This window comes from Cyprinodon tularosa, unplaced genomic scaffold (genome assembly GCF_016077235.1).
Source record: "Cyprinodon tularosa strain WSP-4 unplaced genomic scaffold, ASM1607723v1 ctg52, whole genome shotgun sequence".
NCBI classification, from domain to species: Eukaryota; Metazoa; Chordata; class Actinopteri; order Cyprinodontiformes; family Cyprinodontidae; genus Cyprinodon; species Cyprinodon tularosa.
Window position 1 is genome coordinate 295,694 of NW_024039252.1, and position 26,041 is coordinate 321,734.

The 26,041-nt window shown below is 38.7% G+C and overlaps 1 protein-coding gene across 6 annotated transcripts in view; it reads left to right on the forward strand.

Moving 5' to 3' along the window:
• Positions 1-1,100: 1,100 nt before the first annotated feature.
• Positions 1,101-26,041, forward strand: part of LOC119795704 (5'-AMP-activated protein kinase subunit gamma-2-like) — a 45,295-nt gene continuing 20,354 nt past the window's right edge. Inside the window, exons 1-4 of one of the 6 annotated variants that reach the window (XR_005282359.1) lie at positions 1,101-1,232; positions 1,319-1,412; positions 3,425-3,490; positions 10,605-10,851. Coding sequence is in view for 5 of the 6 variants with exons in the window: in XM_038303837.1 (XP_038159765.1) it covers positions 1,329-1,412; positions 3,425-3,490; positions 10,605-10,851 (397 nt within the window). In the remaining variant the exon portion in view is untranslated. Of the gene's footprint in view, positions 1,413-3,424; positions 3,491-10,604; positions 10,852-15,999; positions 16,775-26,041 lie in introns of those variants that run through there. The other 5 variants (XM_038303837.1, XM_038303838.1, XM_038303840.1 and 2 more) reach the window with 5 other exon arrangements.

The window sequence follows — 26,041 nt, forward strand, 5'->3', positions numbered from 1 at the left end:
GAGAATGGAATACAAAATAAAAGCACATTTTTGTTGCCCTTTTGGGAAATTCCAAGAATTCAAACACAGATTTGTCATGAAACAGGTTTGGGTAACTTTAAAAAAGAAATCAGCAGAGAAAAATAACCAACAGATGTGGGTAGAGTACCCAAAAATTTTGTTAAAAGTAAGACCACTTCATCATAATTTAATCAAGTAAAGGTAAAAAAACAATAAAAACAAAAACAAAAAAACATCTAAAGTAACTGCTTAATAAAAGTTAAAAGTACAATGTTGTAAGTATTTTTTTTTTCAAAAAATTTTTCAAGTAAATGTAACTGAGTAACTGCAACTAATTACTCACATCCATCAATAATTCTGCAGATTTGTCCATTATTTATGCATCCAGCTTTTCACATTTCATTTCTGCTAAAACATCCAAAAATCCGAAGAGGACATACATGCTTATACTTTAAAAACAATAAAAGCACATGGAACTGTTTCACAATGGGAAAACAAACCTGCACACCTAATGAAAGCATGACCACAAAAAGTAATACACACTAAAAGAACTATAATAAAAAAACAACCAAATTTATAACATGCATATAGGCTATATAATTTGTTTTCGCACCAAAATCTGTGGTTTCATGCGTGGGCATGTTATGTAATGAATATCTGAGTCATACTGACATCTGTTGGTGAAGAAACACGTTCTAGCCGTGTGGTGTCATGTTAAAATTGGTTTCAGTCAAAGTATTTTTTTCTAGAAGTGTGTCCTTGGTTATGCCACGTTAGATAAAAAATATTGCAGAAGGTAATAGACTAAACATAAAAATCTTTAAAAATGAAAAATAAGATGTTACTTTAGACTCTCAAACCTTTAACGAAATTTACTTGAAATTGTAAAATTAAAAAACATGTGAATTTTGATTTAAATATTTTGACTGGACGGCCTGAAACTTTGTAAAAACATGAGCCTATTTATACCTCATGCTTAATAAATACAAAGCAAATAAAAAATAAAAACAGGGAGAGGCTGCTTTTATGTTGCCTTTGACACACACCCGGAAACGCAGCAGGGAGCGCGTTTCCTCAGGGGTGACAGATTTCAGCAGAACACCTGTAAACAATGTGGCGCAGGAGATGCGCCCTGCCTCTTTTTCACAGCCGTGCCTACTTCCTGGTGGACGAGCCTGCTCCTCGCCTGCTGCTGTCGTAGTAAAGGAGTAGAGGGGGCAGCTGAAGTCAAGGTAGGACAGATGTATCGAAAACAACCAGTTACTTGCTTAAGAAAATCGATCATTTTTGTTTTTCCTTTTATTTTTTAAACATCAAGAAGAAGAAAAATGGGAAGCACGTTGATGGAGTCCAGCAAAGGGAGCTCAAAAAAGATCCCAAAAAAGAGGAAAAGTCTGCGGATAAACATGCCAGTAAGTCGGGGAAGTTTTGCATTGCTGAAAACTTCCCGATAAACTTTTTTTTTTTTTTTTTTTTACTTTCAGTTGTTTTGCTTTTCTCTAGTGTCATTCCGTCCCTAATCATTACATGTTAATCAGTAGCTTTGACTAAGTGTGGCTCAGTTCATGCAGAAATGCATATAATGCATTAATAATTTTTATTTAATCTGCAAATTAAACGGTATGCATTTATTGTGATACAACTACAGGCAACATCCGCTATTGACCTTAGGTTGTTGACATGTGCAAAACAAAAAAACAAAAACAGGTTGTTTGTCAAATGTTTTCTGTTTTGTCACTAAACATGCATATGGAATTTTCCATGTGCATTTCCAATTTTCCAAGGGGTTAAATTAATTTCGTTTTTAAATATGAATTCAAGTAAAAATCAATATTTTCTTTTTCAATTTTGAGGTGAAAACCTTAAAAGTTATTTTTATTGTTATTTATTTATTTTGGGTAAAAACAAAAGTAGCTAAAAGAACATCCAAACCACTAAGAAAAAAAAAAAGCCTTTAATTCTTTTTTATTGTTTTGAAAGATCCTGTTTTTTGTTTTGTGTGCCTGATATTAACCCTTTATAGGGCAAGTTACCATTTTTTTTTTATCACTTGCCTTAGTAATGGAGTCCCTCCATCCCTTAGTGAAGTCTAGAAGCACTAGATCTATACCAGCTATTCAGCAAAGGTACTGCTACATGGCTGTACATCTTATTTTGGCATTTGACCAAATAGATGAGCCCTTGAATGATATATTACCTACTGGATATTAAGTTGAAAAGCAAAAGTTAACAATTCATGAAAAAAAAAAGATAAAAAGCTAATTAAAATGGTAAAAAGTTAATATGCCTAGTTAGCAATTATATTTAGGTTCATAAACTAAAAAATGTAAGTGCCAGTATTAATGCCTCTATGGTTATGTTGGACCAAAAAAATGTGATCCTTTCACTCTCAGAGTGTTTTTCATGAATTTTCTTATAGAAGAACTTTTGTTATTTTTCTTAATATATTGGGGCAAGTTGGTGTTTCCTGTTATCACGTTGACATTCATTTTTGCCATCAAAATATCCATATTTTTTTAATGCAACAAAGGTAATAAGGTCCGGTGCTGGATTTCAATAAAACTATTGGCTGGAAATTTAGATTTTCAAAGTATTTCACTGAAGGCCCTATAAAGGATTAAACACATCCCTGCTTACTGTGACCTATAGCCTCAGAGAATAAAGTGATTAATTAAGCTGAAGTGTGCACAGTGTCAGAAAATGTTTTCTCCTTCAGCGATTTTGAAATATGAACACAAATTCAAAACAAGGTTTAATTTCTCCTCAACCTTCTTGACTTAAAATGTGAAAAATGGCTGCTATTAATTGGTATATTTTATGTGATCAAAGCCCAAATAAAATTGTCTGTCACTGCTAGGCCATTTATTAGACACTAGATATGATCAATTAGAGGCACCTACCAAATATGACCAAATTATTTAGTTCAATGCCATTAGCTGCAAACTTTGTTTATTTTCATTAATTAGCAGGATTGATACACACCTATTCCATATCAGTTTTTACAGCCACTATTACAGATTGTGTCGATAAGGTGTTGTTCAAAAGTTTATATTTGAAGGGAAGACCTTCAGATCTGATGCAATGTTATGAATGTTGCACTTGACTGTGACATTAGAACCACACAGTACAGTGTGAACTTGAATGTGTCAGCTAGTTATAACTTGGTTACCAAACCTGATTTCTTTGCTACATTATTTCTCACATGTTGGAGAGTAGCAGCTAACCCTTGGAATGAAGGAAAGAACCAGGAGTGTTGTTTGCATTATGATTGTGTTACAAAGGTTTCTGCAGGGGTTACAAACACCCACAGCCTTCTGCAGAAAAGAAGCACAGTTTCCAGTGATGCGACGCCCGCAGACACACACCCTTTATTTACTCTGCTGTATTTTCAGAAAATTGACACACATATTTCTACTATGTGCAGGACTTTGGGGATTTAACTGCCCCTAAATTGGAGACCAGTGGCCAAACCAAAAGTGGCAGTCAGACGGTATTTAATCATTTTGTTTTCTTTCATACTTTGTAAATCATTTTCCAACTGTTTGCTCAAGCTTGCCCTTTTCCTGGCCCTCTCGATGAATTGTGGCATCTGTTTTGATGTGTTTCTTTGGCTTTGAATAAATTAAGATTAATTTTAGAACATTACAATAGGCTGTCTTTTTTTTTTTGCCAACTCAATTTGCCTTACAGTAACACACCCACAGAGTCCAGGCATAGCTGGAATGGCATACAGTGCATTGATTTTATTTATTATATTTTGGTAACAAAAGCAGCCCTATTCCTACCGTCTCTTCCTAGTGTTCTGAATAATCATCCACTGCAGCTGAAGATGCATATTTCAGTATTATCTAGGAAATATCTATGCAGTGCTGATAACACTCCGTCCTGGCTTGTGTTTAATGAATGCTGAGTGATATCCAGAGAAAACCCTGATATCTGCCTTGCTTGTCTTAACAAGCTCTTGCATAATATGTGATTGAGATTTGTTGGCAAATGGGGAAGATGGGTGTGTGCACTTTCATTCCTCCAGATTACCAAATGATTGGTTAAGGCTGAAATGTGCCAGAGAAAAAGGAAACCAAACAAAACACTCTTCCTTTTTTGATTTACATTGTAAAAAGAAAAAAAGAAAAGACTTTATGTTCTGCATTCTGAGTGTAGTAGTTTTTTTTTCTTTGCACCATTTAGTCTGTTTTTTTCATTTGTTTTCAAAATGTCAATGTTGCATTTCACTGTTTGGAGTGAAAACACTTCTTAGCTCCACAACCTTGTATACTTTAATTCGTCCGTGCATCCCTGCACACAAATCGTTAAATGGGTTGTTGTTGGTTCCTCCAGAGCAGACAGGAGGCAGTGGTGGTGGGAGGAGGAGGCCGTCTCTGTCTCCTGGTAGACTAGCTTCAACCTCTAATGCTTTGTTTTTGTCTCTGCATTGCAAACAGTGAAGGCTTTCTCAATCTGTTTATGTTTTATTGACCTCATGAAGGTAAACCTCTTATCGCGGAGAGCGACACTGAAAATGAATGCTGCAACTGCTGAACTTGGTAGAGTGCTGCTTTTTTCAGAACTTTAACCTTAACTGGCCATTTTATTAGTTACACCAATGAAACTGCGATTTGACCCCAATAGTAAATCGACCACTAATGTGACAACAGAGTATAAACATTTAACTAAAATGACAGAACATGGAAAAAAATGGGTTTAGTTCCCCTGAATTTGGCAAAGTTTGTTGGTACTGAATGGACAGGTCTGTGTTTTTCAGAAATTGCTGATCCGCTTTTCACACTCAAACTTCTGCGTAGTTTACAGAGAGATTCAGAAAAAAGAATAGTTATGGGTATGTTGGTGAAAATGGTGGTTTGATTTCAGAAGTTGGATGACAATGGACAGATAGAATTGAGATGGTTTAAATGATACAGTAGCTCAAATAATGCTAGATATTAAACACTGGGAAACACTTTTTATAAATCCAAAGTATGTAGAACACCAATAATGAATGAACAACTAACTAAATCTTTATGTTGGTGCGGTAAAAGAGGGCTGCAGTTTAAACAGACTCTGGGAAATGTAACAGCAGCAGAATGGACATGTTACTCGCTCTGATGTGGCTTGCTTTCAGCTGCAACAGGTGGTAGAGGTATAATCTGGCATAAGAGTAAATGTGAGCATGGCTGTGTCTGTATGTCCGCCCTAATTACTGTACAGGGCACTATATAGTAGTTTTTTGGACATTTTAAATAAGTGTCTGAAAGGTTAGTGGATGAAAAAGTAGTGGACTTGAAATTTCCGACTGTGTACCTTGAAAAGTAGTGATAATTTATGCTCACTAGACGAGCAGATATATCCCAGAATGCTTAATGCACTATCGGATTTGCTGTCATAGCGGCTTGCTTTTGCTGGCCCATAGGCTGTCGTTAGCCGACAGCCCCGACTAATAACAAAGATGGCGCAGGCAAACATCTTGTTGTGTGGGCAGTGTTGCTCCAGTATTGCACTCGTTCCAAAGTGGGGAAAGCATGAAGAAGAAACTCCATCTCATGGAGTTTCTGGTGCTATTTTGGTGTTCAGATGTTGTTGTGCACCTGCACATTTACTCTTCTCCATGTTTCAGGGTCCTGGTTTCAGTTAAGACCACCAGGATCAACTTCAGAAACAAGACCATGTTAAAAGCAATCTAAAGATTTAGTAAAGTCAAATACAGAGTATACTAGAGAGCTACCCCTGCGACACTTGGTTAGGATATCGGCTCTGCTGTGATTAATTAGCTGGATCGGATATTGGATAAATGCGCCGATCTGATCTTTTCTATATTTATTGATATTGTACACAGCAATACATTTATACAGTAACAATCTAATCACTTCAATTTTATGATTGCAAAGCTGATTATGCCATCAGGCAGAGCACGCACGGCATCTAGTGATGATTTATCTTATGCTTATGTCTAGTATGGTGCCTTTTTTCACATGGCAAGATATTTTTTTTCCAGCGTTTTTATTGTCATTACACTGTCACAAGTACAGCGCAACAAAATTCACTCGGTGCATTTAACCCATCCCCTTGGGGAGCAGTGGGCTGCCATTCTGCGGCACCCATGGAGCAGTGTTGGGGTTAAAGGTCTTTGCTCAGGGACCCAGAGTAGCAGTCTGTGGGAGTGGGTTTCAAACTCACAACCTCAGGATTGCAAGCTCAAAGCTTTGAAGACATTTAGCTTCCCATCCAGGACGCTTTTTCAACTAAAAATGTCAGAAATAGGCTTTATAGTTAATTCGAGGCTTTATAGAGTAGACCAAAAACAAAGCCTTGTTTGACTTAGAAAACATGCAAATTGAACCTGAAGAACGGGTCCGCCCCTTAGGAAAGGGCAGATGTTTAGGTTCTTTGTTGACCTCCAATACCCGATACATGTCTATGTCTCTGAAAGGGGGGCTCTAACGTTTCCTTTCGTTTCAGCAAAAAAATAATAATACCACAAACCAAAAGATCCAGGCAATGCAGAGATTTATCTCAGAATTTATTCTGATTTCTCACTTATCCCGCTTAGGTTTAACTTATATTAAAGTGAAGCTCATAAACTGTGGCTTTTTACAGATTTCGGTTAAAGTTAACCAAAATCAAATAACTACAAACTAAAATCAGTTAAACTTGTTTTTAGTGTGCTGGAGATGTTGCACTAACAACAAAAATAGAACCATGTCAGTCTTTATCTTCGTGGTGGCTGCTGCACTGATGGTAACAGATATAGGCGTATGAGTTTGTAAAACACAATAGCTGACATTCTTGCAGTAATAACCCTGAAACCAGTCACTGTAGTCATATTATGTTTGTAACAATATTGTCCACTTGTTAGGAAAGTAAGACTGATACATAAAAGTCTTTTAGCACCTGCAAGGCTAAGTTATGTTGTTTTCCTTTATACATTTAAGCTTATTTTCTTATAAGCTAAAGTTCCCTCTTGCAGCTGAGGACAGAAAAAGTAAACTAAAATCTGTAAACAGCCACTTTTTTTCTTTGAATAACCAGACATAACATCCAAGTAAAGCCCCGTTGAGGCTCCTGTCTCCTCTAGATATGGAATAGCTATGGATCAAGCAGCCAGCTGGAGTCAGGACAAAGACAGGCCCTGATAACACGTTTACATTTTGCAGGCAGTGATTATCCCAATGTTTGATCGGGCATTGAACTGATAGAGGTTATTAATGCCGTTCACTTTATCAAAGGAGCAGTAAAATTTATCCTTAGGGCACTCAGTAAGGACTCCACCTTGTTTAGTTGCGGCCTTTTTGATTTGTGTTTATTGTCTCTGTTCTATTCCAAAAAAGTAAGAAAAAATATTTATATACACTATATTGCCAAAAGTATTTGCTCACCCATCCAAATTATTGGAATCAGGTGTTCCAATCACTTCCATGGCCACAGGTGTATAAATTCAAGCACCTAGGCATGCAGACTGTTTTTACAAACATTTGTGAAAGAATGGGTCGCTCTCAGGAGCTCAGTGAATTCCAGCGTGGAACTGTGATAGGATGCCACCTGTGCAACAAATCCAGTCGTGAAATTTCCTCGCTCCTAAATATTCCACAGTCAACTGTCAGCTGTATTATAAGAAAATGGAAGTGTTTGGGAACGACAGCAACTCAGCCACGAAGTGGTAGGCCACGTAAACTGACGGAGCGGGGTCAGCGGATGCTGACGCGCATAGTGTGAAGAGGTCGCCAACTTTCTGCAGAGTCAATCACTACAGACCTCCAAACTTCATGTGGCCTTCAGATTAGCTCAAGAACAGTGCGCAGAGAGCTTCATGGAATGGGTTTCCATGGTCGAGCAGCTGCATCCAAGCCATACATCACCAAGTGCAATGCAAAGCGTCGGATGCGGTGGTGTAAAGCACGCCGCCACTGGACTCTAGAGCAGTGGAGACGCGTTCTCTGGAGTGACGAATCGCGCTTCTCCATCTGGCAATCTGATGGACGGGTCTGGGTTTGGCGGTTGCCAGGAGAATGGTACTTGTCTGACTGCATTGTGCCAAGTGTAAAGTTTGGTGGAGGGGGGATTATGGTGTGGGGTTGTTTTTCAGGAGCTGGGCTTGGCCCCTTAGTTCCAGTGAAAGGAACTCTGAATGCTTCAGCATACCAAGACATTTTGGACAATTCCATGCTCCCAACTTTGTGGGAACAGTTTGGAGCTGGCCCCTTCCTCTTCCAACATGACTGTGCACCAGTGCACAAAGCAAGGTCCATAAAGACATGGATGACAGAGTCTGGTGTGGATGAACTTGACTGGCCTGCACAGAGTCCTGACCTCAACCCGATAGAACACCTTTGGGATGAATTAGAGCGGAGACTGAGAGCCAGGCCTTCTCGTCCAACATCAGTGTGCGACCTCACAAATGCGCTTCTGGAAGAATGGTCAAAAATTCCCATAAACACACTCCTAAACCTTGTGGACAGCCTTCCCAGAAGAGTTGAAGCTGTTCTAGCTGCAAAGGGTGGACCGACGTCATATTGAACCCTATGGATTAGGAACGGGATGTCACTTAAGCTCATATGTGAGTCAAGGCAGGTGAGCAAATACTTTTGGCAATATAGTGTATATCCACTGGACTTTGTTTCCAAGTTTGAAGGCGTTTCTTTTCCAATCCAGGAAGCTTTTTCAATTCAAAATGTCAGGACATTTCCTTTGTTAGCCTGCAACTACCCATACCTGTCTAAGTCTCTGAAAGGGGTGTTGTTAAAGGGAATTCTTGGTCTGCCTAAATAGGCTAGGTCTTCTGCTCTCCTGTATACAGGTTGGGGTTGCGATGGTAGCAGGAAGGGATCGGTGGACCTGTTCGTTTTTGGAATGACTATGAACTAGATGACAGGGAATCTTCCCCAGTAATATCTATTCAAATATGTTTGTGTTTCAAGTCTTTCTAGGAAGTATGTGTGGTTTTCACATTTCTTGTCCACTAAGTAAATGATATGAGGTTTTTAATGCTTCATAGGTTCTAATTTTGTGATCAAACATGTTTTTATTTTTATTGTTAATACACATTTTACAGGTATTTTACAGGGTGTGACAGAAAAAAACTATAAATTTGACCTGCATGTCAGCTCTTTTTTCCATATTAAGTCATGGACCAAAGTTTAAATTCTTACATATTAATTATGTTTGTTGAATACTGCTGATACTCAGACCATATATTTGACTGCATTCTTAGGTTTTAGCTTAATTTACTGCAACATCCGTTTTGCCCCAGTTCAGTTACACCTAAACTCTTATTTTCCACACTTGTTGCGTAACACTATCTTTATGGGGCCTCGATTAATTTCCCATACATTTTTATGGCCTAACCTTAAACATTATCAACATATACCAAACCATAAACTCTATTCACACCTTAGGCCTCTACCTAACCCTCACCAAAAGAACTAACATTTTTCCATTGGCACCAGTGGTTGGTCCCTACAAGTACCTGTAAGTCCTTAAAAAATGTACCGTAGCATATTTCTGGGAAAATATCCCACGATGCTACAAAAACATGGCCATACAAACATGTTGTGTCACACTATCCTTTTGGGCATGTTCCACTGACTTCCAATCGTTTTCTACCCTAGTGTTTGCAACCTCTCCTTAACCTAAACCGTGTTTTAGATGTTTCCCTGCTTCAGCACAGCTGATTCTGATGATTAAAGTTCAGCAAAAGCCTGTTAATCGGCAATAAATGCTGAAGCAAGGAAACCTCTAAAACCTGCAGGGACCGACTTTGGGCATGCCTGACCTAAACCATAGTCTTAAACCTAAGCCAACAAAGTTGGTCCAGTCTGCACTTTACATCAAAGTTCTCACTTTACTTTTAAAATGCACAAACATGTCCTCACTTTGCAGCAAGTACGAGTACACACACATTTTTTATATTAAATGAGCATAGAACCAACATCTACCAACTTCACATACTACTGTCTGCCTCTTAGATAGCATTGAACCCAGTTCCAGATGGCCCATCTAATCCCATTTTTATATTATTTATTTATAGTTTATATTATACCTTGTATAGTTTAGAAATCCCACCAAAAATCCCCACATGGAGAATCACTGTTTCATTCTCTGCACTAAGGAACATTGAAGTCCCTCTACATCAACACTTTAACCATTTTTTTGCAGCAGTTACTACTGTGTTCAGGGAATCTATCTCAAATCAATCTTCAATTAGAAACATTAAAGTTTGAGATTTTAACAAAGTAAAAGGGACCTGAATGCATGAATTTTTTTTTATGTCATTGAGCCTCCCATTCATTATATAAAAAAGATTAAAGCTACCTTTTTCCTAATCTGAGGATATAGGCTTTATTCTAGATTTTACTTGTACACAGCATATAATAAGATAACGAGTAGCTAACTAAACAAATGCCTGTCAAAAAAGGAGAAGTGACTGAGTGTGTGACTCTCAGCCCTTGTTTCACAATAAATCTTTTCCTAACTCTTGCTTTCTTCACTTTGGCCCTTCAGTTGGCTGTTTGTTTACAGAGCTCTCATGGCGAAACATGCATTTACTGATATGTAGGGGTATAAAACTGTCTTTCTTTCTTTCTTTCTTTCTTTCTTTCTTTATTTTGTCTCAGGAGGAGCGTCTCATTCGTTCAGCCAGCCCCACCAAAGGAGTTTCTATAAAGAACCCCTCCAGCAGGCCTTCAACACCCCAATCTGCTTCATTGCCAAAGGCCCTATCAGCTTCACCCAAATCTATTTTCCCGTATCCCTCCAATCAGTGCTCCTCACCTAAGTCCCCCCATCGCCTCAGCTTCAGCGGTATCTTCCGCTCAAATTCCACATCTGCAAGCATGAAAATCTTCTCCAGAACCCGAAGAGGTAAGTGGATAGGCCACAATTGGAACAAAGACTCAGCTTGTTCATTCGATGGTGCCTTATCTGAGCACTGATTTCTTGTACGCTTAGAGATAGAGCAGGCAGAATCTTCTAAAGGAAGTTAGACGGCTGTGGTAGAACATGCTTCACTTTATTGAGGTTTCCTGCAGAAGTTGAAGCCACATTCAGGCCCCTGTGCTGCTTGTGCTTAATGTTACACAAAACACAGCTGAGTTTTTGGTTCTGTGCTGAATGTTTTGATGAAAAGTAGAAAGAAGGAGTTTGCACTTCGAAGAAGAAGAAGAAATAACCACTTCTTTTTATTAAGGTGCTCTGGAGCTTTGTTTTTTTGAAAAGCAAAACAGTGTTATCTTTGACCCAAGTTTTACCCTAATTTGAGATTTATTAAATGAGCGATTATTGATTATTATACAGAACTTTGTGGGTAGTGATGCTTCCGGCAATTTGCTCTTTTCAAATACTAACCTATATAACTTGAGAGTGTCTGATCCTTCACTTAATGGGTCTTCTGACCCAGAGCACCACTTTACAACAGGCACGATGGCTAACTAAGCTAAAAGTTGTTGTTGGGCAACAAAACAGTTATGACCGTAATCTGATCAAAGACATTTTTGGTTCTCTGATGTAGGATTTAAGTTAGACCTGAGTGCTGTACCTACATAAATCCATGACTTTTCACTCTGCTGGTCAACAGTGGTTGGGTATTTGCTTCCAAAACATGGAGGAAGAATGATTCTGCGACAGGGCAATGTTGCAAGTGGCTTTCAGGGGCGCTAGTAAACAGTTTAGCTGAGAAACATTGGCTGTTTCGAGCGTCCGCCCTAACTCCTAAATCCCTCAATCACTATATAGAGTTGGGACTATATAGTGAACCTAGTTAACTGACCATTCAGACAGATGATCAATACTTTTCACTCCCAATTGGTCACATAACTTCGCCGTCCCTGCACAGCGCCATCTTTGTTCTTTCTTTCTGCCATAACTAATCCCTGAGAGCTTTGTGAAGAGAGCTCTCGCGTAGCATTTTGGGTTATACCTGCCATGTGACCATAGATGATCACTACTTTTCAAGGTGCATTGTGGGAAATTTCGGGTCCACTATTTTTTCATCCACTAGACATTCAGACACTCATCTAAAATGGCATAACCACTATATAGTGCCATATATGATGTTCGGACACAGCCATTGAAATCCTGTAGGGCAGTGGCCCTTGAGGACTGACTTTGGACCTGCCTGATCTAGTGATCTAGAGAAAAGGAATTGGGGGTTTTTTTGCTGTTGGATGGCCACTTTTTAAAGATTTGGCATCTCACCCTTAGGAGGCCTGCCAGAGTGCGCTCACCGGCCGCTATTGAAGCTCATTAAACATAATCCTAAAACAGGCATAAATGAGACGGGGTTGGCAGAACAAGGCTGTGCTTTATGAAGGGCAGACCTAACTGGCAACCCTAAGCTTTCGTGTCAATATGCATTTATGGGTTTATTGTTGCATAACAGAAAACAGCCCTGTGTTCATGGAAACAGCCCTGTTGGAAGCTGCATCAAAAGCTCCACGAATGAGTCACTTTTTTTTTTTCTTTTGGCATGTACATGAGGCCCATTCTTCTGTGTTTCCTCACAGAGGGTCAGTTTGGCAGAGGCTGATGGAACAGCTCAACTTGGGCCAGACCTTAGTATGCTCAGCTTCCTCTGGTGAATGGTATTGATCGTAGGCTAACTAAAAAAAAACACCACCAGAACACACTCCTACTGATTCACTCCTCCAAAGGGAGCAGCTTGGGTTCATTAGAGTAGGATTTGCTTTGAGACACAGCTTCATCTCTAAATGATCAGTGGAGAGTGAAACTTTACACTAAATGTCAAAGACTGATTAAGTGCTCGTGGCAAAACGCTGTCTATCTACAGTGCTTTGAAAAATACTTCACAGCCATTAGAACTTCTCCACACTTTCTTGTTACAGCGAAAAACATCAGTACGTTTCATTAAAGTCCTACAGTGTGTAATACTAACGAAAACTAGTGTGCAATTGAAATGTTTTTATCATTCAAACTCTAAAAACTTTGATGTACATTAGTGCTTGACCTCCCTCAGTCCAAAAATGTCTCAGAACAGACGTATATTCAAGGTCTGTTTCCCAAATCTACTTGCAACACATGAACTCCTTCCCATTGAATGATGAGTGTAAGCAAACTTCAGTTCTTAGATGCCTTTAAAACTCTTAAGTCACAAATTTCAGGACTTTTGTGATGTTTTGCAAATACAGATCCTTTACATAAGCCATTCAAGGCCTCAATGAGGGTTTCTTCACAAATCTGACCATTTTTATTTCCATTCAATGCATCATCTGTAACCAGAGGGGGACAACCCAGCTCCAGAAAGTAAAAACCCTGCCTTTTGTTTCTTTTATCCTGTTAAACTAAGCAGGTGATTAGTCTCTGGCTGTGTCCGAACGTCTGCCCTAACCCCTAAATCCCTCAATCACTATATAGATTGCAGACTATATAGTGGACTTTATAGTGAACTGACTGTTCGGACAGATGATCACTACTTTTTGCTCCTCGTTGGTCTCGTGACTCTACCTCCCCGCACGGTGCATGCTTAATCTTTGTTCTTTGTCGCCGCTGTTGGTTAGCAATGATGGGCCGCTGTGACAGCAATTCCCATAATGCTTTGCGAGGAGAGCTCTTCTCGCAAAGCATATCTGATATATCTGCTCCTCTAGTGACCATGAATGATCACTACTTTTAAGGGTCATTGTGGGAAATTTCTATTCCACATCCACTAGACAAGAGATGGCAGATTAGCAGACCATAATCCGGATCCAGACCCACCGGCTGGCTAATCCAGACCCAACTGATTTAAAACATTTATAAATTACTGCGGGCTGCTCAGTTACAGAGTAAGTAGCACTGCTGCCTTGCAGCAAGAAGGTTCCGGGTTCTATTCCCGGCCTTTATTCCCAGTCTCTCTACATGGACTTTGCATGTTCTCCCTGTGCATGCGTGGGTTCTCTCCAGGTACTCCGGCTTCCTCCCAAAGTCCAAAAACATGACAGGTTAACTGGCTTCTCTAATTTCTCCTTAGGTGTGATTGTGTGTGTAAATGGTTGTTTGTCCTGTTTGTCTCTGTGTTGCCCTGCAGTGAACTGGCGACCTGTCCAGGGTGAACCCTGCCTCTCGCCCCTAGACAGCTGGAGATAGGCACCAGCACCCCTCGGGACCCCATTTGGGATTAGCGTGACAGAAAATGGATGGATGGATAGAAATTAGCCAATGAGCTGTGTCAGTTTGGGTCACTGCTGCAAACCACTTTTAGACACAGCCTGCAAGCTGGGTGATGGGAAAGAAGGAGAAGATGATGACATAAAGAAAGCAAATAAAGTTCGGACTGCTAGAAGAACTGCTGTGAACTGGTTAAAGAAAAGTGAAATGGCGTGCTCAAAAAATGTACCTGCAAATTTTAAGTATGTTTGGCTCAAACTGCTGCTGTGAATCAGGATTCTCCACCATGAACATAATCAAAAATAAATATGGATCCAGGCTTAAAATGAGCACCTTGATATGTGCTTGAGAATGGCTTTGTCAACATTCAAAATCAGGCTTTAAAGCCTTGCAGGTTAGCGTAAAGCCCACTTCTCTCATTAAGCCATAAAAAGGAAAAAAACCCAAACAAACGGTTAGTTCAGGTGTTTTATAAAATATGTGAATCAGGGAATTGTCTTCATAACAAACTGAACGATTGTTCTTCTGTACTTAAAAAAAAACACTTTAGATTTTAAAATGGAAACATTTAAAAAAAAATTTATATATATATTTTATTTTTTGCTTTTTCCTTAACCTTTTCCTTTTTGAAATGATAAATAGCACAGTGATCAATAGCATGTTCACAGTCTTGTGTAACATTTTATAGCCTATTTCAGTCATCACAACTTTATTAATGAACTATCTGCTTTGCTCATCAACTTCATGATGCTGTGTGTTCACTAATTGTAACTAACAAACCTTTAGGCCAAACCTGTAAGGCCGTCACAGGAGCGCTGGATTAATCATGTGGCTAATTTAATCACTCGTGTTGTTAATTGGTTGAGAACTGTGGTTCCACTTGATTTTGTTGAGATATTTCAGAGTAAAGAGGGTAAAAAACTACCACACAATTTATCACCTATTAAATCCTTCCACTAGATCCTTATATTATACTGTGTGTCTTGTCCTATAATATACAGTGTTCTATAAAATCCATTAAACTATATTTAGATTTAGTTGTCCTGACATGGAAAAGTTCAAAAAACCTTTTCTGAAGTTGCTGAATATTAGGTGTAAAATGTTGTTTATGCCTTTTTTCACCACAAGGGGGTGCTAATGCCATAGCCTCCTTCCTAATATGTCTCTTCAAACTCTAATCTATGGTTATAGCACCTCCTTTCAACACCAAAGAGAGCTTTATTTTTATTTTTTCCATCCTTTTCTCATGCCACTCAGAGGAAGACAGGTTAGCCTCAGGTCTGTTTGTATCGATGCAAATATGACCAGAATGTTGCCTCATTCTGGTCCGTTTCTAAATCTGTTTCCATCGCCTGGTTATTGTCAGCCTCTTGCTGCCGTTGTGCTTCCATCGCCTTATCTGGAAGTGACCAGACTCTCAGGAGCTCCCTGCACAGCCATGCACAGTCTTCTCCCACCTCCTTCTCTCACTTTTGGTTGCCAATGTGCCATTTGTTGTCGGTAAATAAAGGAACTGGGTGGCTTTGACCTTCTACATTCTTGCAAGCCGGTCCTTACAAGGTATTACTTCTTTAGCTATGAAGCAATCATTCTCACAGAGAAATACACCTTTTCCAATGGATTTGAATCCTGGATCCTTTTTAATTATGCTTAATTTTAGTAAAACTGATTTTTTATATCTAAGCTAAGTCAAGTTGGCTGTTCACACCTTGCATAACATGTTGATTAGAATCCATACGGCCCTATTAAACTCTTTGGGGGGCATTAGAAGATGGTAGAAGCGGACCTAATATTGAAGTGAATCATTCTGATCAGCTGACTGAGCATGGGATGTCCCGCTGCTGTCATCTGACGGGGGGCTGGTCTCAGCAGCCTTAAAGGTCAGGTTACAGACACCGAGCCGCACAACTGTCACTGAGGAGGGTAACTGCATTGTGCTGAACTGCAACTTCAAATGAAGGCTTTTACCTCCAGAAGAAGCCCGACGAAGTGACCTCACGTGATGAGTGAGTGAAGCAGATGTTCCTGTGCCGAATTTACTCACTGAGAAAGAGGGAGAGTGGGTAGATGGGCTGCTCCAGCCAATCGGCAGGGATGTTTCTATGGACTCGCCTCTTTTAGAGCAGCAGACAGGCTTGCTATATTAGAGAGATGCCGCCCACAGCTGCACCTGACAATTTACAGTGCCAGCACCTCTGAGCGAGAAGGCGAGGCACTCCAGTCCGAGCATCACCGACGCTGGAGCTCTCTGGAATTCACCGCTTTTACATTCTCCTCTTTTATTTTGGATTTATTAGCTGTATTACATTTCCTGCTGGCTCAGCTCTTACTTTTCCTACTTTTTTCTTGCCCGTTCATGCCATTTTATATTTTGGGAAATAGTTGTAATACATTAAGGTCAGCCACTTTGTTAAGGACCATTAATCTATTTTTTTAAGCTGGGTTTGTTTTTCAACTTTAAACTCAGAAAAATCCCCCAGAAATAAAATGGAGTAACTCTCACTTTGGACAGTTTTGAAACTTCAATCCCATCGTGATGTTGATGGTCATGGTCAAGCTGAGTTTTGAGCCAATCACGCACTGCTTTCCATGAAGAGGTTTGGCAGCCTGAGGAGGAGCAAGAAGCGACGAGAGCAGGATGGGCTAGAAGGGAGGCATCAGTCCGAGGCTTCGTGTCTGGCCGGTAATGTGCCGTTCTCCTCGTTTGCCTCAACTATGCCCTGATTTCTTCTATGCTTCTTAAGCATATTCTTCCTCCTCTAGCTGTTGCATTATTATAACTTTATAAACACTAATTTAGCTTTAACTTAATTTGGTGTTATGCTGTTTTATTTGTTGTTGGTGGCTGAAACTGCTGCAGTCCAAGTCAGCAGTTTTCTGCAAAGTGTTAAATCTGTACTAAAGAGAATCATTTAACTGAATAGTGTTTTATAAATGTATGCTCTCTTTTTTCTGTTGAACTATAAAGGTTCTTAATATGTCACCAGTGTTTACTAAATAGTTTTTCGACCTTCTCTAGCATAATAGGCTGAATTTAATGATCCCACTGAGCAGTAACACTGATATCTCTGTGGAAGCTCTTTCTACTCATTATTAGTATATCTAAAACAGATAAATGCACTGTTGTTCTTCGATGTTGCAACATTGGAAAGTAAAATATTTTTTTCTTTGCGGAATGGAAATGGAAATTTCGAGCTGCTTGCTTTAGTTTCATAGTAGCTTTGCTGCAGAGGCTATGCCTGCCTCAGTCAGGATGCATCATGCAAGAGCTTGTTTTGTTTTTGTTTTTTAGATGCAAACATCACATGTAAAAACCAGTGATAGCTGGTTTTTATGCAGGTCAACCTGGGTGATATTGATCTGAGTCTTAAATTTCGAAGCTACAGCCAAATCCGATCTAAGTCTCTTCATACGATCACTCCTACCTGCTTCTGTTTCTCTATCATTTATATTATAGATTATATATATTTATTAGTGCTGCAGCTAATAATTATTTTAGTATTTTTGGATTCTATTGATTATTCTAAAAATTGATTGCGTAATCAGATGCTGATGTAACACATTCTGCAGATGTTTTTTTTCTTAACTACCTAAGCTTAGCTTATTTTAATAGAAAGACTAAAAAATAAAATAGAAATCAAAAGATAATAATTTTCTTATTGAAAAGAATATAATTAATAAAAAAAATTAGGTTTTTAATTTCAACATGTCAAGAGTTCCGCTTTCAGTTGAATTGAGAACAATAAAGTTGGGATCTTCTGTAGGGAAATTGTAGAAAGTGTTTCATGTATTCTGTTTTTTTTTGTTGTTTTTTTTTTACATAAAATCATAAAAAGACTAATTGTATCCTTATAGAGTAAATCCCTCATATTTACCCTGAGCACAAAATTTTCAGTCCTTTTTTTATCTTTTATTTGTGCAAATGAACCAAAAAAAAAAAAAGAAATATGCAAACAAAACACTCCCCAGAAACCTTACCTCACTGCAGGATGGACAGTTCTGGTACGGCTTTGCATATTTCTGTTTGGAACCTGCTCTGTCAGCTTTTTACTTCATATTTAGGTAAGAAACAAAATGATCTTAAAACTGCATTTGTTTTTTAATCTTAGTGGTTCTCTTCATACAAAGTCAGGTGTGCGAAAGTGCAGCAGGATCACAGCGACTAAATGCATGTATGTATGGGTCACATATGCTGTTCATTGTTACCCATAATAGCAACGCACAGCATTGGGGGCACCACTAGTGTAGCTGATCTCTAGTTACAAATATATGCAGCCATGCATCTCTGCATCAGCACATGGTGCAGGGACACAGGCAGAAGGGGTTGAGGAGTTTGCTTTTCCAAGGAGTCAGCATTATTTTTCTGCTGAAATCCCAATGACCACTTTCTTGGTAATTGTTCTTTGGATTCTACTCCTGATTATATTAAAAATTGGAATCAGATCATTGCTTTCACATCTGCTCTGATTCATGCCCCTTGAATGTCACTGTTATTTTGTCCCTTTATCCATAGGACTTCAGTGTAGCTGCTCCACGTTGAACACGTAACTAACATAAAGTATAAGCTGCCAGATCCAGATCAAGATCAGCCATTTTTTTCTTTGTTTCTCTCATGAATTTAGATATATGGGTAGTAAATATTAACCTAAATAGTTCTTAAAAATGAAGTTAATATAAATGGTCAACAACTGAAAAAAATAACATATTTTTTTTTAGTCTTTGGGGTAAAATTATAGCAAACACAAACATCTTTTTTCCTCCAATTGCTAAAATAACAGACATGTATCTGATTATATGACTGATATCTGATGAATCTGCTAAGAGATATAAGGAATCAAACATTAAAAATGCTAAATCAGCTAATCCTGTTCATGAAATCGTACTCAAGTAGATGTGGACCAAAATGACTTCCAATATCTAAGCAGCAAGCAAAATTATATAAAAGACTTCTGAAACCCTGAGGCGTCGTCACAGGACCTGCGGTCATCTTTTTCTACTGTTCATATGAAGGCGTGTCTGTACAGCCAGAATTAAACTCAGTGAGGGAAGCCTTTGCTATCTAAACCAATATAATACATAAAAATAATAAAAGCCAGAATCAAGCTCTGTGAGACAGATTGTAGGTTAGAACCGGGACATTTGCAGCAATGTTCTATGGACAGGTAAGTCTAAAATGTAATGATTTAGACATAAGCCCAGAGATATTTAGCCCAACCCAAAGCAACGTTCCATAAAAAGACCCTGATTATCATTAATCATTAAGGTGGACGTGTCATGGTTCATGGATGCTAAGCTGCTGCAGGTCCCGGTCAGCACACAGACTCCTCCATGTTGGAAAATGTCAAGAACAAGAGACCATCGGTACAACATGACAATGACTCTGAACATGCTAGTTCATCTAATAAGGACTGCTCAGAATTCTTATATTTTTCAAATATATAAAGAAAATCCAGCAGTAAAATAAATAATCTTCATGTTCTCCCTTATTTTTTTTAGCAGTAAACAGTGAAACAAAGGTTGAATATATTGCCCCCCCCTCTCGTGAAATTTCAATAAATTGTTTGGTTTCCTGGCTGCATCGCATCAGATCTCCCCATCCGGCAGTTCACGTACACGTCATTTGACGTAGTGACAACGAAAGAAACAGATTAACAAGAAAATGTGTTAATAAGCAGCAGTGTTGTAAAAACGTCCGCGGCTGAAAAATGCAGCGCCCCAAAGTCTCGGTAAAAAAAAAAAAAAAAATATATATATATACACTATATTGCCAAAAGTATTTGCTCACCTGCCTTGACTCACATATGAGCTTAAGTGACATCCCGTTCCTAATCCATAGGGTTCAATATGACGTCGGTCCACCCTTTGCAGCTAGAACAGCTTCAACTCTTCTGGGAAGGCTGTCCACAAGGTTTAGGAGTGTGTTTATGGGAATTTTTGACCATTCTTCCAGAAGCGCATTTGTGAGGTCGCACACTGATGTTGGACGAGAAGGCCTGGCTCTCAGTCTCCGCTCTAATTCATCCCAAAGGTGTTCTATCGGGTTGAGGTCAGGACTCTGTGCAGGCCAGTCAAGTTCATCCACACCAGACTCTGTCATCCATGTCTTTATGGACCTTGCTTTGTGCACTGGTGCACAGTCATGTTGGAAGAGGAAGGGGCCAGCTCCAAACTGTTCCCACAAAGTTGGGAGCATGGAATTGTCCAAAATGTCTTGGTATGCTGAAGCATTCAGAGTTCCTTTCACTGGAACTAAGGGGCCAAGCCCAGCTCCTGAAAAACAACCCCACGCCATAATCCCCCCTCCAACAAACTTTACACTTGGCACAATGCAGTCAGACAAGTACCGTTCTCCTGGCAACCGCCAAACCCAGACCCGTCCATCAGATTGCCAGATGGAGAAGCGCGATTCGTCACTCCAGAGAACGCGTCTCCACTGCTCTAGAGTCCAGTGGCGGCGTGCTTTACACCACCGCATCCGACGCTTTGCATTGCACTTGGTGATGTATGGCTTGGATGCAGCTGCTCGACCATGGAAACCCATTCCATGAAGCTCTCTGCGCACTGTTCTTGAGCTAATCTGAAGGCCACATGAAGTTTGGAGGTCTGTAGTGATTGACTCTGCAGAAAGTTGGTGACCTCTTCGCACTATGCGCGTCAGCATCCGCTGACCCCGCTCCGTCAGTTTACGTGGCCTACCACTTCGTGGCTGAGTTGCTGTCGTTCCCAAACACTTCCATTTTCTTATAATACAGCTGACAGTTGACTGTGGAATATTTAGGAGCGAGGAAATTTCACGACTGGATTTGTTGCACAGGTGGCATCCTATCACAGTTCCACGCTGGAATTCACTGAGCTCCTGAGAGCGACCCATTCTTTCACAAATGTTTGTAAAAACAGTCTGCATGCCTAGGTGCTTGAATTTATACACCTGTGGCCATGGAAGTGATTGGAACACCTGATTCCAATAATTTGGATGGGTGAGCAAATACTTTTGGCAATATAGTGTATATATATATATATATATATATATATATATTTTTTTTTTTTTTTTTTTTTAAATAATGATCGCTATAAAATGAAATGGGCTCCAGTTGTTTATACTGTATCCTGGACAGCTGAAATGTGGTGGGCGATGAGGGCCAAATAAAAATTTTTTCATGGGGCCCCAAATTCCCGGGCCCCAGTTAGGTTTTTAAAGCCAAAGAGGGGAACACACACAAGCTATCAGAATGTCCTAACAGGACGGTTTCCTCCTTATGTCTACATAAAAGAAAAAAGCAAAGTATTTATTGTTGTTTGGGTTTAACTATATCCCCTTCTTTTCCTGAAATTGGATAATACATTTGACAATAATATTTTAACTTTCTTTTTTTGGGAGGGACTAAATATTAAATCAGTTTTATCCAAATTGTTTTTATTTATTTTTGTGACATCAGTTTATGATGGGCAATTCACATACTTTAAATTACTTTAACTCATCCAGTTTCGGTGGTCATAAAACAAGCTTTGTCGCTTATATTTCCAAACAAAATGTAAACTGTATTCAGGAAGGAATTAATTTCTTATGATTCATATTTATTTAAAGAATAATATGTCAAACAGTTTACTGGTCACTTGACAAGTGGTTCAAATTGTTCTCTTTTTCCAGCTCTGCTGGAAAATGATTGCTCTGTCTCAGGGTCAAGTGATTATTTCTCACTTCTAATCGCTCCAAAGCCATTATAGACATAGAAAAAGGGCTCTTTAAGAAAGTTTGAGAGATGAGAAGTAAGAAAAATCAAAACTTTGTTGGAATATGGGGAAGAAAAAAGACCCTGTCCTGGTTTATATGTAAATTTGTCTTTATGGAAGACGGCAGAAATCTAATTTGATGTCTAAGATGCAGAAATACTCTCAGCAAGTAAGCGATCATTTTTCTGTAATTTACACTAACAAAGTAAGCTTATTTACTTTAAAGCTACAGTGTGTAACTTTTAGCAACATCTAGCGGTCAGACTGCAGCCTGCAGCAACATGAACATCTCTCCCCCACCGCTTCTCCCCCCCAAAAGTACGACGAGCGTTACGGGACAAAATGTCTTCCACGACGTCTGCATCACCTACCTTCTCAAGTGATGAGGTTTGTTTACATAGATAATTTTACAGATAGTATTTTGTTAGTCTGTGTAGGGTATAGATTTCATGTAGACTTAAGATAATAAATATACCCGTTATTTTTTCTACATCGTTGTGACATTTTGGCGATCTCGCAATCGCTTGTTTGTTGGCTCTGCGCTGCCGTAGCGCAAAGATGTCTGCCTCCATGGCTGCGAGACCCGCTCCTATGTAATTATAAATAACGAATTCTAAGGCAACATAAATATTAAGGTTAAGAGGCTGAGCTCGTGGATGATGATAAAATAACATAGTTATGTATAATATATTACATTTCTGACTGTATATCCCTGTAATTATTACACACTGTAGCTTTAAGGAATACTTCATCAAAATGGTTTTGTGTTGACAAATATTGATTGGTTTTCCAATCACATAAACATGATATGTGGAAATACAGGTTATTTTAGATAATTCTAACGTCATAATCATAGTTTTTGGTCAGAGAAAGAAATCTGCAAAAAGGGTCTATGTCACTACAATATTTCACAAGACAAAAGCAAGTTCATATTATGGATTTTGATCTAATGAATATTCAGTTTTGGAACTAACAATGATTAATGAGTTTCTCTGATTAAAAGATAGATCTCTTGTTTGTTTTTATAATATCGGAGACTATGATGCAGCCGCATCATAGACTTTCAGATAAGAGCAAAACAACAGCAGTTTAAAATCTGAGAGAAGGGTCCATTATTCAAGATGGCTTTGAGAAAGGTTCTTTATTTTGGCCAAACCAGGAGCTCAGTTAGACTAACTCAAAGAGATTCAGCTGGTCAGCTTAGGCAGTCAGATGGCCGCAAATCTTTGGAGATAAAAAGTAAAGATTCAGTCATTCTAAAGGTATTAAATACCATATGTGATCTTTCTGTCATTGTGTAGGAACTCTGGACCACAAATAAGATCATAAGTAATGCAGAGCCCATCGTGAACCTCACATCTGCTGATTTTAGAGTCTCCCTTTTCTGACAGGACCAAATGAGTGTACTATAGCTCTGCTGTAATGATTCATGATGTAGATGCCACCTCAGTCCTTTGATCCCAAACCTCATGGCTGCACAATCAGACTCCACATCCAAAGCATCCTTTAAAGATTAAACATCTGAGTATGAAACCTGCAGCCAATAAGAGGGAGCTTTTGTGCTCTCATAACACCAAACCAAAATACTACGTATTTACTCCATATATATTAATGCTCTCAACTTCCATATCAATGCGTTTTTGCACCATGTTTTTATTCTCCCACACTGTTTACATGGGATCACTGTTGCAATTTATGAAATGGAAACGTTCAATTCACTGCTAAGCTGCTGCTCATTTGCTGACTGAAAACTGTACAAAGAGAAATTTTGTTTTATATACACACTCTTGTGTATACAAAATGACAATAAAAGTTGTCTAAGTGCTATTATGACCACAAAAAAATCCAAAGGGCCATTTTGCCATGAGTCTGGTGGATAAAAAGTTGTTTAAAGCTGCAAATGTTGAAGCATTTATTAATACTTATCTTTATTAAAAATCTGCTATAGGAAATCTAATTCCAGTTTAAACTACCAATTGTTTATTTGTACTTTAAAGCTTTAAAATAAGGAAAACCATAAAACATTTTATAAAGATGAAAAAGAAGAAAAAAACAACATCATTTTTAAGCTAAAAAAGTAGATATAAAAGCATATTTTTTATATTTTAATGCCAATCTGCTGTGATAATTCAATAAAAATATATATATTTTAAAACCCAATGAAGCTTTTAAGACCTGTATGCATTATTCTACAGCATAAATTGCTTCTTCATATCATTTTAGGCCATCATAGAGGTTCCAAAAAGCTACCTGTGGCTCAGACCCCTGATCATGACGCTTTATGTGTGAGTGGTTGCTGTGGATGTTGACCCTATTTTGGGGAATCTGATGAATTATTGAAGCTGAGAAATGGATTAGAACTATTAGTAAATGAGCCACATTTTAGCAGAGCATAAAAAATTATGCTTATAGACGTCTCAGATTCACAGAAGCAGAACTTTGTTTACTGGATGGCTAATGTAAAACTAGAGCTTTAATTTCCTCTGTACTGGACTGAAGTCATATTTCTGCAAGAGTCAGGACTGTGTGTGTGTGTGTTTGTGTGTGTGTGTGTGTGTTTGTGTGTGTGTGTGTGTGTGTGTGTGTGTGTGTGTGTGTGTGTCTGGGGGGGGGGTCCACTTTTATAGGTGTTACTCTAACACATCGTTGCTTTAAAGCGTGTTAATGCAGCCTGGGAGCAGACCAGGTTGTATGAAATGCATAAACCTTTAAATATGCTAGTACTTTAATCCACAGATAGGAAGGCTTTTCTTTTCTTTTTTTTTTTTTCTTTTTTTTTGATAATTAAGTGCTATTTCTACTTTTGGATTATTAAAATATATTAGAAATATTTGGTGGTAATATTCCCTTACAAATATATTTTTTTTATAATGGCTTCACTAGGAATTCATTTTTAAAGCTTTGTTTGTCTTGCTGCATAGTCGGTTGTGTCAGAATTCATCCTTTCTTTGGTCTTTTTCCAGTTAAAACAGATATTTGTTTGCTTAGGAGGATCAGGATGAGTCCTTTGCAGCAATGCATCCATGTCTCACTTCCTGGCTGGTGCCTAGCTGTCCTCTATTGCCTAGACAGATGAGAGCTGTTATCTGCTCCTGTGGAATGTGCCTCAGCAGCGTGGCTAAAAAAAGACGGCTGCACAGCGGAAGCTGGACACACCAAAGAGGCCTGCTGAACGCCAACTAAATGTCAAGCGAGGGTGTTAAAGGGGAAATAATCAGGAACTCATGAGTTAACCTGTTCTTGTTTGTATATAAAGAACATTAAAGCTTTATAGTAGCTGGAGATATTGCCGGAGAAAGCAGCCTAACATTTGTTATATTCAAATCTTGATTTAAAGTCTCCTGCTTTTCTCAATCTGAAAGTCTGCTGCAAGCCTCATAGGGAAGAGTTGGTAATGTGAGCCATTTAGCCCACATCGCTTACGCTGCTTATTGTTAGGCCTCAGAAATATGTCACAGGGGAGCACCCGTACCAACGTCAGGGTCTCATGTCACCCCACGCAAGCTTACGATGTGTGACGCTAAGGAGCATGCAGGCTGTCATGTGATGAACGTCCATCGATGTGACGCTGCAGACGGAGCAGCTGCATCACAGTTGACCGTTCCACTGGATTTCAAGGCGGATGTCTCATAAAAGTGATATATATTCATGTGGTATAATATTGATCAGCTTTTTGATTTATGTAGGAGCTGATACTGGGACTGCACATTATTCGTGAGAACAACCAGGAGGATGCAAGTTGTTTTTAAAGCTACTGCAGTTTGATGCTGAATAATCCCCAATAAAGGGCAACTCACTCAGGAAACAACCACAGTTGTTATAAAAAGTGTTTTCATAAACAAACAATATTTTGACTGATTAAAATGATAGATTTACAAAGAAAAGGTTTTATTTGATAATGCCTATTTCTGCCAAATCTGCTTGAGGTATGTCAAATAAGCTACGGTAAAGATATTTGTTCCATGAGTAAAGTATAAAATTTTTTTTTTTACATAGAAATAAAATAAAATGTTTGCATGAAGTTAAATTAGACAAAATAATCATTTTTAATATTCATTTGTAGGAAATAGCCTAACCATAGCACAGAGATCAAGAATGTTGGGACATTTAACTGCTGAATTCTTTTTTTTTTTGTTCTGTAGCTCAAGTGCGCCTACTAGTGGTGACTGGCAGATTTTTCAGGCTTGAATTTTGCTCAGGATTAAGAAGCTTTTTTTCA